The sequence below is a fragment of the Chelonia mydas genome, chromosome 21 (genome assembly GCF_015237465.2).
Source record: "Chelonia mydas isolate rCheMyd1 chromosome 21, rCheMyd1.pri.v2, whole genome shotgun sequence".
Lineage (NCBI taxonomy): Eukaryota > Metazoa > Chordata > Testudines > Cheloniidae > Chelonia > Chelonia mydas.
The window spans coordinates 18,114,541-18,127,057 of record NC_051261.2 but is presented as its reverse complement, the minus strand read 5'-3'; the positions used below and the strand labels follow the sequence as shown (position 1 = coordinate 18,127,057).

The window sequence follows — 12,517 nt, the reverse complement described above, 5'->3', positions numbered from 1 at the left end:
ATTGCAGGAGATGGGTTATTTCCTGTTGTAACAGGGGCTCATAAGAGGAGTCCCTGAAGAGGGATGGAAGAAGGTGATAGATAGGTGGGATAGAAATAAAATGTGATGGAGTAATCCTGCTGGATAATTTCCAGGACCCATTTGTCTGTAGTGATGTTGTTTCAGAATAGGTAATATGGTGACAGGCGGTCTTCGAATGGCATTACAGTGTGGTTGAGATCCAGAAGTAGAAAGCACAGAGGTCTCAGGCCCTCGACCAGACCTTCAAGACAATTGCCTGGAGGTGGAAGGCTGGAATGTGGAAGTCTGGTCTTGATTCTGCCTTTGCCCCATCTGCCTCTGTTTGCGGCATTGGCTATAGTGTCTTTTGGGCTGAGATTATGATGCAGCCCAGAATTTTTGGTTGTAAAACCTGCCTTGCTTTTTCTTGTTTCCAGGGACATAGATGCCTAGAGTCTTTAAGATGTCCCAGGAGTCTTTTAAAGTATGTAGGGACACGTCTGTGGATTCTGCAAACAATTTCTGACCCTCAAAGGGTAGGTCTTCCACAGTAGCCTGCACCTCCCCAGGGAATCCAGATAGGTGGAGCCACGATGCCAGACGCATGACCACGGAGGTCACAATGGAGCATGCTGCTGTGTCTGCAGAATCGAGGGAAGATTGGAGGGCCATCCTTGCAATGAGAGCGCCTTTGGAGATGTTGGATTTCTACGCTTCTCTCTTGTCTTCCGGCAGGTGTTCAATAAAGGATGACATTTTAGAAAACAGATTGTGCGTATATTTTGCCAACCATGCAGAGCAATTTGCAATGCAGAATTATAAGGTGGCGGAAGAATAGGCTTTGCTCCCAATTGTTTCACAATTGTTTCATCTGGGGACGACGATGAAATGTGTGTAGGTGACAAGGTGTCTCCTCCTGTTCTTCAGTCTCCTCATTTTGGGCCTCTGAAGGTGCTGGGTCCGTTGGTGAGGGAAAGCAGGGTGTTCTGGAGGCTGGTAGGTTAGGAGGCCTAATGTTCTGGGCTCTATAGATGGCCCAAGTTGGGCGGCAAGGCAATAGGAGGTAGCATCCAAGGTTGAACCTGCCAGCCTCCCATGTCTACCAATGGAGAGAGGAGTGGCCAGGATTGTACATCCCTGTGTTGTCGTCCTCCTAATCATCATCACTAGAGAGGGGAGGCGCTGAAGCCCCTTAAGTGAGGATCTGGCTTGGTCCAGGCCTCGCTGAGGTACCGTTGGTACTGAATAAGGGGGTCCCAGGAGTGGAAGAAACAACCAGGTCTGCCTGTCTGCTGAAATGCTGTGGTACTAGGAAGCTCGGTGCTGGAGATGTCAGCGCAGTCCGAGAGGAGAGGGTGAGAACTGTCGGTGCTGAGGTCTTGATGACCTGTGTATGTGCAGCAAGTGGCGCCACTGCACTAGTCGGTGCCGGGATGTTCCTCAGCCCCACAGGGGCCGCTCTAGGAAGCTTGGCTTTAGTGCGTGCACCTGACTGAGCGCATGCCCATAACAGGTCCTTGGCTCCTTGGGAAGTCTCTGTACTGGACGTTCCCATTGCCTCTCGGTCTGAGACTCTCGATGCCATCGGTACCGGGGCAGATTTTTTGCCGGGAGACCATTTTCTTTTAAAGAAAAGGAGTACTTGTGGCACCTTAGAGACTAACCAATTTATTTGAGCATAAGCTTTCGTGAGCTACAGCTCACTTCATTGGATGCATCCTGTGGAAAGTACAGAAGATCTTTTTATACACACAAACCATGAAAAAATGGGTGTTTACCACTACAAAAGGTTTTCTCTCCCCCCACCCCACTCTCCTGCTGGTAATAGCTTATTTAAGTGATCACTCTTCTTACAATGTGTATGATCATCAAGTTGGGCCATTTCCAGCACAAATCCAGGTTTTCTCCCCACCCCCCCACAAACCCACTCTCCTGTTGGTAATAGCTTATCTAAAGTGATCGCTTTCCTTACAATGTGTGTATAAAAAGATCTTCTGTACTTTCCATAGTATGCATCCGATGAAGTGAGCTGTAGCTCACGAAAGCTTATGCTCAAATAAATTGGTTAGTCTCTAACGTGCCACAAGTACTCTTTTCTTTTTGCGAATACAGACTAACACGGCTGTTACTCTGAAACCTGTCATTTTCTTTTAGGTGTTCTCACTGTGGAGATGAATGAGAGCGGCGTTTGGTCACCTTTTTAGGGACAAGGTTCTTATAGGTGGTCTTAGTTGTGGTGCCCCTGTCTGCCGCTGATGACCATTGGCCTGGACTCTGGGTCGGAGGCTGGCCTGAGGGATTTCTCCACCACTAGCAATTTAGGTTGAAGGTCCCCGGCCTTCTGTGTCCTGGCAGTCAGTTTTTTACAGTGAGGATACTTTTTGGGAATATGGGTTTCTCCAAGGCAGCAGACGCACTGAGCATGGCCATCAGAAATGGGTATCGAGAGCCTGCAGGTCAGGCAGCATTTAAAGCCAAGGGAACCAAGCATGCCTGAAAGAGGGCAGCTCTGGAGAAAAACTGGGTCAGTCCGTTTTTATTTAGTCATCACTGACGGCGCTCCGCCAGGTGGTGGGAGAGGAAAAACTACGACTAATAAAGCAAATTATTATTGTTTTTAATATGTAAGAAAATAAAAACTAAAGTTAACTAAAATTAACTAGGATTTAAGGGATAGAAAGAGAAATATTGAGCTATCTACATATTTGGAGAGATGCTGCTGTCACTCTGACTCAAGCCAAAGGCGATAGAGAAGGAACTGGGGGTCAGTTGGCTGCGCAGGCTAGGTAACTGCTCAGAGCAGTGCGAGGCAGCCAATCAGGGCACTGCTGCTACAAATCTCTGATTACAAGTGCAGGGCGCCAAGACACCTACAGTGGAGTACCCACAGGGACACTCCTCAAAGAAGAATATCTCTTACAAACAACCCAGTGACTATCCAGTCAGAGCACCTGATTTTTAAGAGTAGGCATGTAATGTAAACAGCAAAAGACAGTGCTCTGATTTACAAGTTAGTTTTTCCCCAGACCAAAACAAATCCCTCTCATGCTCTGCTTGAATAGAGGTAGGGGTGGAGTCATTGGCTCCAGGGTTCTTTTCTTTGGCTTCTGGTACTAGGCAATGGGAACAACCCTTCACCCTTGAGGAGTATTTTGCTAATCTGTACACAAATGTCCCTTCCATCCTCTGGATCAATCTTCATAAATCTTCTAGGAGACACTCTCTGATCCTTTTCCAGCAAGGGTGATCTTGTTTGTTCCCCCTCAATAGGAGACCTTGGTATGCTACTCTGAGATGAGTCTAACTGGCACCATCACTGTGAACAGCCTGGTAGGATACAGGATAGGACAGGCTTGAAACGCCTTCTTTAGGCCTTTGTCACCCTCAGGAGTGATATCAGCCATAATCACCTCTTCCTGTTACAATTTCGGCTACTTTTTACCCAGTAACCCCCCCCACCTTCATGACTATGGACTTATAACGAGAATTTCATGCTACTCACCAAGCCTAGAGCTACAGAGCAGTTCCAAAGAAAGCTGAACCAAAGGCAGTATGATCACTGTATACTTTTATAAAACATCTCAATGGGGAAATTTTTAGGGAATTTTGAGGCTTATCTCTTCCTTTCTACTCCCACTGTCAATCTATAGTATCTCTCTATCTTTTTGTTTATCACACTCCTTGGCTGCGGTGTCCTTGAAAGGCACCCCATTCACATCTGCTAGAAGATTGACCCTGATTAGAAGAAGGAAGAAGTAGAAAAGTGAGAATATGTTTTTGAAGCTTCTCCAGTCTAAAGAGGCTGCTGTCTGGGAGAGTACAGACTGGAGGGACCACATGGAGATCAATCAGAAGGATCAGAATTGGAAGGACCAACTATTCAAGGAAAAGCAGAGGGGCCAAAAGGTACATCAACAAATGAACCAGGAACATGACCCTGCTCAAGCAAACAGATGTTGCAGAATTCTCCAAAACATCCAAAAACCACCTCCCCAACAGCCTTTGCATCTCATTCACAATTCATAGATTCATAGATATTTAGGTCAGAATGGACCATTATGATCATCTAGTCTGACCTCCTGCACAACGCAGGCCACAGAATTTCACCCACCACTCCTGCGAAAAACCTCACACCTATATCTGTGCTATTGAAGTCCTCAAATCGTAGTTTAAAGACTTCAAGGAGCAGAGAATCCTCCAGCAAGTGACCCGTGCCCCATGCTACAGAGGAAGGCGAAAAACCTCCAGGACCTCTTCCAATCTGCCCTGGAGGAAAATTCCTTCCTGACCCCAAATACGACCCCAATTCAGTGTCCACAAGACCACCCACCCCACCCACACACAAGGCACTAGCACAACCTACAGCCTTTTCCCTACAATTCTTTGACGGTGGAAAACAAGGAGAACTGTGACTATGCATACACTGACCTGCAAATAATGCAGGGTCAGGCAAACACCCAGCACTTTGCTTATTTAACACTAGTAATATAAGTGTAAAGTTTAATATGGTTATATAGGTGTCAACCCTCAAAGTTTACTGTTGCTAATAAGTTTATTCATTGTTTATTAGCACACAAAATTGTGGTTTTCTGAAAAATCACAAAATATTTATTGAGTGTCAAAGAAATGTTAAAGAGCAAAGCATCCCCTACTCTCACCAAATTCATAACAGATATTTAGAAATCATTTAAAATCCAGATTCAAGGCAAAACACAAAGTACACAAAAGTAGCACACCACAATAATATGGCACACTGCTAAAGCGATATTTTTAAGGCCTCCCTCAGCCCTATAGCTCCTTGATGGGCTCTGGTTACCGCCCTTGTGTCTGGCTGTTCAAAATCAGCAGACAGTCTTTCCACTTAGAATCATAGAATATCAGGGTTGGAAGGGACCTCACAAGGTCATCTAGTCCAACCCCCTGCTCAAAGCAGGACCAATCCCCAACTAAATCATCCCAGCCAGGGCTTTGTCAAGCCTGACCTTAAAAACTTCTAAGGAAGGAGATTCCACCACCTCCCTAGGTAATGCACTCCAGTGTTTCACCACCCTCCTTGTGAAAAAGTTTTACCTAATATCCAACCTAAACCTCCCATACTGCAACTTGAGACCATTACTCCTTGTTCTGTCATCAGCTACCACTGAGAACAGTCTAGATCCATCCTCTCTGGAACCCCCTTTCAAGTAGTTGAAAGCAGCTATCAAATCCCCCCTCATTCTTCTCTTCCACAGACTAAACAATCCCAGTTCCCTCAGCCTCTCCTCATAAGTCATGTGTTCCAGTCCCCTAATCACTTTTGTTGCCCTCCTCTGGACGTTTTCCAATTTTTCCACATCCTTCTTGTAGTGTGGGGCCCAAAACTGGACACTTCCCCCCTCCACTCTGACAGCTCACCTTAACTGATCACTCTCGTTATAGTGGGTATGGCAACACCCATTTTTTCACGGGGGGGGGGGGGTGTGTGTGTGTGTGTGTGTGTGTGTCTACTGTATTTTCCACTGCATGCATCTGATGAAGTGGGTTTTAGCCCACAAAAGCTTATGCTCAAATAAATTTGTTAGTCTCTAAGGTGCCACAAGTACTCCTCGTTCTTTTTCCTGACAGTAAAGTTTCCCCTTCCCTTCGCTTCACAAATATTATGCATTATTCTACTACGACGAGAAGAGTTGCCTTACTGAGATCCAGCCTTTCCATGAGACATCACCAGAGGCCTTTCAACCTACCGAAAGCACATTCAACAGTCATCCTGCACCTGCTCAGACACTAGGTAACTCTCCTTGCTACTGTATGGGCATCCAGTGTATGGTTTCATAAACAAGGGACACAAAGGATAGGCTGGGTTCCCCAGAATCATTATTAGCATTTCAACCCCACCTATATGAATGTGTCAGTCTGGGAAGTATGTTCACGCTTGCATCTTTTGGAAAAGTCCAGTATACCTGAAAATGCAAGTGTCACACACACACACTCTATCCATCCACCAGTAATGTCAGTGAAATGTTCCCAGTGATCCATCAGTATTAGCACAGCCATGGAAAAGTACCCTTTCTCCTCACGTACTCAGTGGCAAGGTGGGATGGCCCAGACCCCAGAGTCACAATACTGTGCAGCACAAAAGGCTTCATGGCCTTGCACACCAGGATGGACAACTGCCCCCACAGTAGATTTTACAATTCTGAACTGATTGCCCACAGCCCAAAAGAAGTATGAGGCTGCAAGCTTCCAGAGCATGATTGCTAGATCCTTTTCCATTGTCAAAGCAGTTCTCATTCTGGTGTCTCTGCATTGGATGGATGGGACATAGCCTTCCACATCTCAAAGTTTTGCAACCACTGCTGACTGCCACAGATCTGTATCACAATGTGATGTATTCCACCACTCAGTGCTTGTTTCTTGGTCCCTGAAATGCTGATCCACTGTGTGGAGCTGATCAACAAATGTCTGAAGCATCCTGAAGTTTCTATGCACTGTTCACATCATTCACTTATCCTCCTCAGAGCGTCCTGTCTCATCTTCATCAAAGCACCACTGGTTGCTGTTACAGTGGTAGTCACTGAAGTTCTGCAAATACAGAATAATCCCATGTCCTGTCTCTAAAACCAGACACGAGAGCTCCGCATATTTCTAATAGCGAGATGGCAAAGAGAACAAAAGCAATACAAGGAACAGTAGGAATTTTTAAAAAGGCATGAAAATGATCATCTAGAAGAAGCTTTAGGGAATGGAAGAAAGGGAATTGTGGGAACTTAACCCCAAGCTCCCATAATTCCCTGAGTGAAGTGCGGGTGTTCCACAATGCATTGCAAAAATGTTCTGCAAAGCACTGTGCTGGACAGTGATGTAGAGATATCAGGATGCTTATCCATGGCGCACCACGGCTTCTGCCAATATAACTTCTTATATGTGACACCAGCAAAAACAGCCGAGAGTGCATGTATTTTAGCAACATAGCAACATCAGCAACTGCAAGGCAGCAGAAGTTCTGGTGACAAAACATTCTAGTGTAGAGATGGCCTGAGCTGAGTTTTTAATATAAACAAGAGCAAGACCTGATGTATTTTTAATACCTAGGCTGCTTGAATCAGAAAATAATTTTAGGAAAAAATGTGCAGGTTTACTTAAGAGTCTTTAGAATAAGTTACAAGGACTTTTCATTCACTAGCTACAGTGTGAAGAATCATAAGCATGCTTCACATCTGCTATCCCTTACAAGTAAGGCAACTTATATTTATCCATCTCCTTATATACAATTATAGTGAGCAATACAACTGAGACACATCTAGCCCAGTGTTAAATGGGTAATGATGAATAAATTACTTCTTTGGGGCACTTCTTTAAGCACCTATTAATTTGCAGACTATAATGTCAGCTTTGCCTATTTTGACCATCCACACATGTCTTACTTTCTGTCTCCATTTTTAGATTTTTGGATTTATTGAACCATAAATGCTAAGGTTTCAACGAAAAACTACTCGTTAAGCACCAAAATTTCCTGTTACATTGTACCATCTGCATACATAATATAGTAGTGTAAGAAGTTCTTCAAATAGAACATTTTCCAAAAAGGCAATTAAAAATATATTTCAGGCATAAAACTCATAATAAATTCAGGCTGTGCATGGGACTGAACACATTCTAAGCTACACCATACTAGGGAGTGAAAAAATACTCCTTTCTATATTCTTGGCTTTCACAGCATCAATGCAATATAGTAGGTTCCATCAATTACAAAGTAGTTTCACAGACTGCACATACCAGTCTTTTGTAGATGATCTTGGCTTGCTGCAAACAGAGCTTCTTTTCAAGGCTTATTGAAATATCAAAGAAAGGGAAAACATGTCTGAAACTGACAGCTGTAAAATCCAGTAGCAACATCTTATCTAAGAATGAAATCATACGAGGCCAAGATACTCAGGAAAGAACTGAATTGATAATAAAAAGGACAGCTGTACACGCACCATCTGGGAAACCACTGCTTACTGAGAACTTGTGACAAAAAGCAAAAAAGATGACCTTTGGTCAGGGATATCAAATATCAATTCAAAGGAGAAATAATTCATTGTAAAATAAACTCATTAGTTAATAGAAGGCACGTCAGCAAAAATAAAATCTAAGCAGGGTGAAAACTGAGCCCAAAGAAACATTTCTATGGATTCTCTCAGTTTTTCCATCCAATTCATAAGAAAACAGTAATACCACACACAGAAAGATGGAAGGAGAATATAGTAACAATTTAAAAACAGCAACAATGTTTTGGTTTTTTTTTTTTTTGGTTAATAAATGAAGTTAAACATACCTTTTCCAGAACTGCATGATCCACTAAACACATCAGTTTGGAACAAATGTCAGGTGCCTATTGCAAGAGAGAGCTTGGAAAGTTATATTTAAAAGGAAGTGTGACCTCATTAAATGAGATCACAAGCAGCCACTTGAGAATCTTTGTGTTCTTAAAATGGTCCATTACTGAGAAATAATGTATTTAACATCAGTTCTGTGAAAGACAATTGTTCTAAAGGCTTAGATTTTCAGAGCGTTTATGGTCACAGCCAACACTCTATTTTAGGACACTAAATTATATGTTCCCACCTCAAAAAAAGTAAGAGAACGGCATCAGATGTGACAGAGCAAAATGTCCTCACAAAAGAGAAACCACAATTACTTTAGTGTTCAGAATGAACAAAAATGGAAAGATGCTAGTTAAACGCCTTATTGGAATGCTGTTGCTTTCCACCATGCAATAAGAATTATTTCAGAGGAAAGGTGAAGTGTATTTGGTAAAGATAGTTTTCCTAGACTTAAGGTTTTTCATCCCACAGATTGAAAACAATCTACATTAGCATATATGTCTAAAACCCAGTGGTCAAAATTACAATTTTTTTTAGAGCCTACAGATTTTTTTTAAACTATTCTTCAATGTGATAACCACAAGATACATAAAGAGCCTTACATTCCAGTCTCTTCTGATTTGCTCATGTCAAATCTCTATTCTCATTTTGGCAGCTCTAACTAACAGGCACTAATATTGTTCTTTACTGTAAACTCAGACAATCCTCACAAGTTTTTTTTATTATGAAACCCACCTACGTTGAAAAGCATGTCAGGGTGGGAGTGGTTAACACGGATTAAAATGGATTTCTGCAAGTGCTACCAAATAAATAATAAACCAGCACTGATCTGAAAGAAGTCTTGTACTTGTATTAGTTTCTATCCTCATTCAACCCACTTATTAATGGCCAAAAACTAAACATGAAGATTTTAAGTTAGAAAAACTCAGCAACAACTCTGGCAGTCTACATTATGATTTTCATGGATGATCAAAACAGCATTCACATGTCATTCTCTCTCTCTTCATAGTGGAGATCTTTCACCATATTATGTATAAAAAAAATGCAAAGTAAGTTGACATATGGCTATAAAGTTACAAGACTCATTATATTCCATCCATTATCTTTGGATCTCAATTATTCCTAGAGATATTACTCATTTATTCTCTGTCAGATGGATGGACAAATAAATGGTTTGTAAATATTTTAAAAGTCTGCAACGCACAGAGGAGTCACAAAGAGGACATTCCAGAAAGTCTAAATACCTGCTGTAAAATAAGGCTTTTAAATACTGTAGAGAGGAAGAAATACAAACTGGTAGTGTCCAAACAGGTTTCATTTCTTCAGGTAAGAGGTTTCCTTGAAGGGTCCTTCACAAAATTCCAGTACTTTATCTTCCATTTGATAAAGTTCTGTCTGTGCATTACTAACATACTCATCTCATGACCTTAGTATCTAAGTAACAAGATGAAGTCTATGAAACAAACAAATGCAATCTTTAAAGATTTTAGAAGTGCTGCCCAAAAAGGAAACAACCCACTAGTTGGTGAATTTATCCAGGTTTTAGCTAGCCAGGGGAAAACAAAAAACACCATACCACTCACCAGTAGACTAGCTCCAGACTGGAATAAGTTGTAAGGATAAAGAATACGTTCATAATGGGCACGGATGTGTGAACCCACTGCCTTGCCTGGAGCAAAACCCATTCTGATGGCTATTTTCGTCCATTTTCTCTCCTTACAGACTAAGTCAAATCCACCTTCTTCTGCAACTAGCTATAAAGGAAAAATACAATGGTCACATATACAAAAATAAAGTCATTAGTGTATAGAGATCTACTGCTAGCAAAAAAAAAAAGTTACAAAGGGAAAAGTATTTGCTATTGCAGCTGCTACCATATGCAATAAATACTTTAAATACAGCTTTCACATTAAGAGAACGCTGTAGCTTAAATCCTTTAATTAGCTAGTCAGAAAACTTAAAGACCTCTGAAAAAGTTCATAGATTCACAGATTCCAAGGCTAGAAGGGACCACTGTGATCATCTGAACTCTTGTATAACACAGGTCACAGAACTTCTCCAAAATATTGCTTTACAATATGCACCAGAAGGGAAGATTAGATGCAGGTTTATAGTTCAGTCTAGTTGGAGGATTCTCTCAGGCTGCATTTCTAAGGCTCTACTACTGAATCAGCTTTCCAACACTACTCTTTAGTGCAATATAAACAGTTCTTGTCTTGAATCCATTTCACAGAATATGTCTCAAGGAGTTTAATCATACATTAAAAACGCTTCCAAACACGAAATCTCTACTGAAGTAGCTTACTAAAGACGACTTGACTTCAGTCTAGGAACAGAAGTAATGTGGCATCTTTTGCAGGAAAAACTATTTTAAAAAACAGTCTTACCCTATTAAGTTGAAATAAATCCAAGATCTTCCTCTCTACATGTGGAATTTTCAGTGTACACCCTTGGAGCTCCCAAAACTTTGCAATCTGGTCCAGAAAATTCAGCTTCACACGGGTCTGAGCCTAACAGAAGACAGTGTGCTTTCAATATGCAGTTCAATTTAGCTTCTACTTTCCAATGTTTTCAATATTAGAACATCTTCAAGTTCAGATCTTTGGTTATGTTCCAAAATCCCTCTTTAAATGTATTTGCACCTAGTATAATAAAGCTAGACATGACTGGCTTCCTTTCATTTTTGTTTACTTGGGAAAGATGCTGGATTGACTGCATTGAAATTGAAGTTCTCCAGATATCTAGAAGGATAGCCTTGTCAATGTGTTTGAACTCTATCATAGATGGATCACGTTTGTTTGGGAAAGGAAACTTCTGTCTCCACTGGGTCTTTGGCATCCCTGCTAATGTCACCAATTGTGATTTCAAGATGTATCCACCATTTGAAGGCAATGACTGGAATCAGTTATTTAAAAAAAAAAAAAAAAAAAAAAAAAAAAAAAGACTCGCTATTCAATCTTAAGAGCCAATGTCACCTCCTCTATATTCCCTGTGTTAGACCTGATCCATTCTCAGTAATGATGTTCACTGGCTCTATGTTAGAAAACCTATCCTTTCCAAAGGACTAGATCACTGAGGCAAGAAGCACAGAAAAGGATCTATACAGTGGCAAGCCTTCCCCACTCACAGATGTGCACAGGCAATGGTGAGAGCAACCTTATTCCTCCTTTGCTGGAGTAAGAAGCTGCACCAGTCCCTCCAGTAGTAAATTCTCTAAGTAGGTCCCTGGGCATTAGAGGGCTGGGGTGAGGTGGCATGCCCTCACAGGACCCCTTCCTACACCCCTCCCGCCCAAAGAGCTGCAGCTTCATTTCTGATGCAGATTTGTGGGTTTACCCAAATACAAATTAATGAGAGTTACTGCATAGATTAATTTTCTTCTGTGAGGAGATTCATCTTTCAAGTCATCTTCACAAATTGTCTTTAAAAGTTACTGAATCTACACTGTATCTGGACACGAATGCTTCAGTGAACATTTGAACTAGTCAAAGAAACAGAACCTTTGGCTACCAAAAGTGCTTTCTCCCCTACCACATAATGCATTTGTCAGTACACGTTTTACTGCAAAACTAGCAACCAGTAACTCTAAATAAATAAATAAATAAATAAAAATCACACTCTGAATCAGACAGGTAAGTGCCAGATGAATAATGGTCCAAACTCTAATACAACCCTAATTCTATCAAAAAAACCTTTTTTTTATTTTTATCACCACAAAGTGCCTACAAGAACTGAGCTGTGATTCATTCCTATATTAGCGGGAATCAAAGCTATACCTTTGAGCTTAGAAAACATTTGCTGATATTTTAAACCCTTCATTGTTTGGAATTCTCTCTTTGAAACTTAAAATAAGTTGTTATCCATACCAACCTGGTCCACTTCCATTTGATAAAAAATTATTCCACTCTCAAAAAGAACTTTAAAATTACACTTCTGCAGACTTCTGTGTTTAGTCACTACATCTTCACTAACATCAACGAGACCTGGTACAGAGTTAGTTAACATTCCTTCTGTTAGTTCAGCAGCATAGTATGAAATAGATCTTCTACTCCGGGCTTTTCTGAGAAATGGTAATGCTACTTTAAAGTTGCAATGAACTTATGAATCCCACAGAACCCCACATATGAAATTTGTTGGGGGGGGGGAAAAAGGTATCTCTCCCCGGCCGCAGC

The 12,517-nt window shown here is 41.5% G+C and overlaps 1 protein-coding gene across 18 annotated transcripts in view; it reads right to left on the bottom strand.

The window, feature by feature from the left end:
- The window catches only part of KDM5B (lysine demethylase 5B), a 183,698-nt gene that overhangs the window by 131,635 nt on the left and 39,546 nt on the right, over positions 1 to 12,517 (bottom strand). For 15 of the 18 annotated variants that reach the window (XR_005223286.2, XM_043533827.1, XM_037885142.2 and 12 more), the window contains exons 3-5: positions 10,733 to 10,855; positions 9,929 to 10,099; positions 8,297 to 8,353 (exon numbers count right to left, since the gene is read on the bottom strand). Coding sequence is in view for 17 of the 18 variants with exons in the window: in XM_043533827.1 (XP_043389762.1) it covers positions 8,297 to 8,353; positions 9,929 to 10,099; positions 10,733 to 10,855 (351 nt within the window). In the remaining variant the exon portion in view is untranslated. The remainder of the gene's footprint in view (positions 1 to 8,296; positions 8,354 to 9,928; positions 10,100 to 10,732; positions 10,856 to 12,517) is intronic. The other 3 variants (XM_037885144.2, XM_043533824.1, XM_027820377.3) reach the window with 1 other exon arrangement.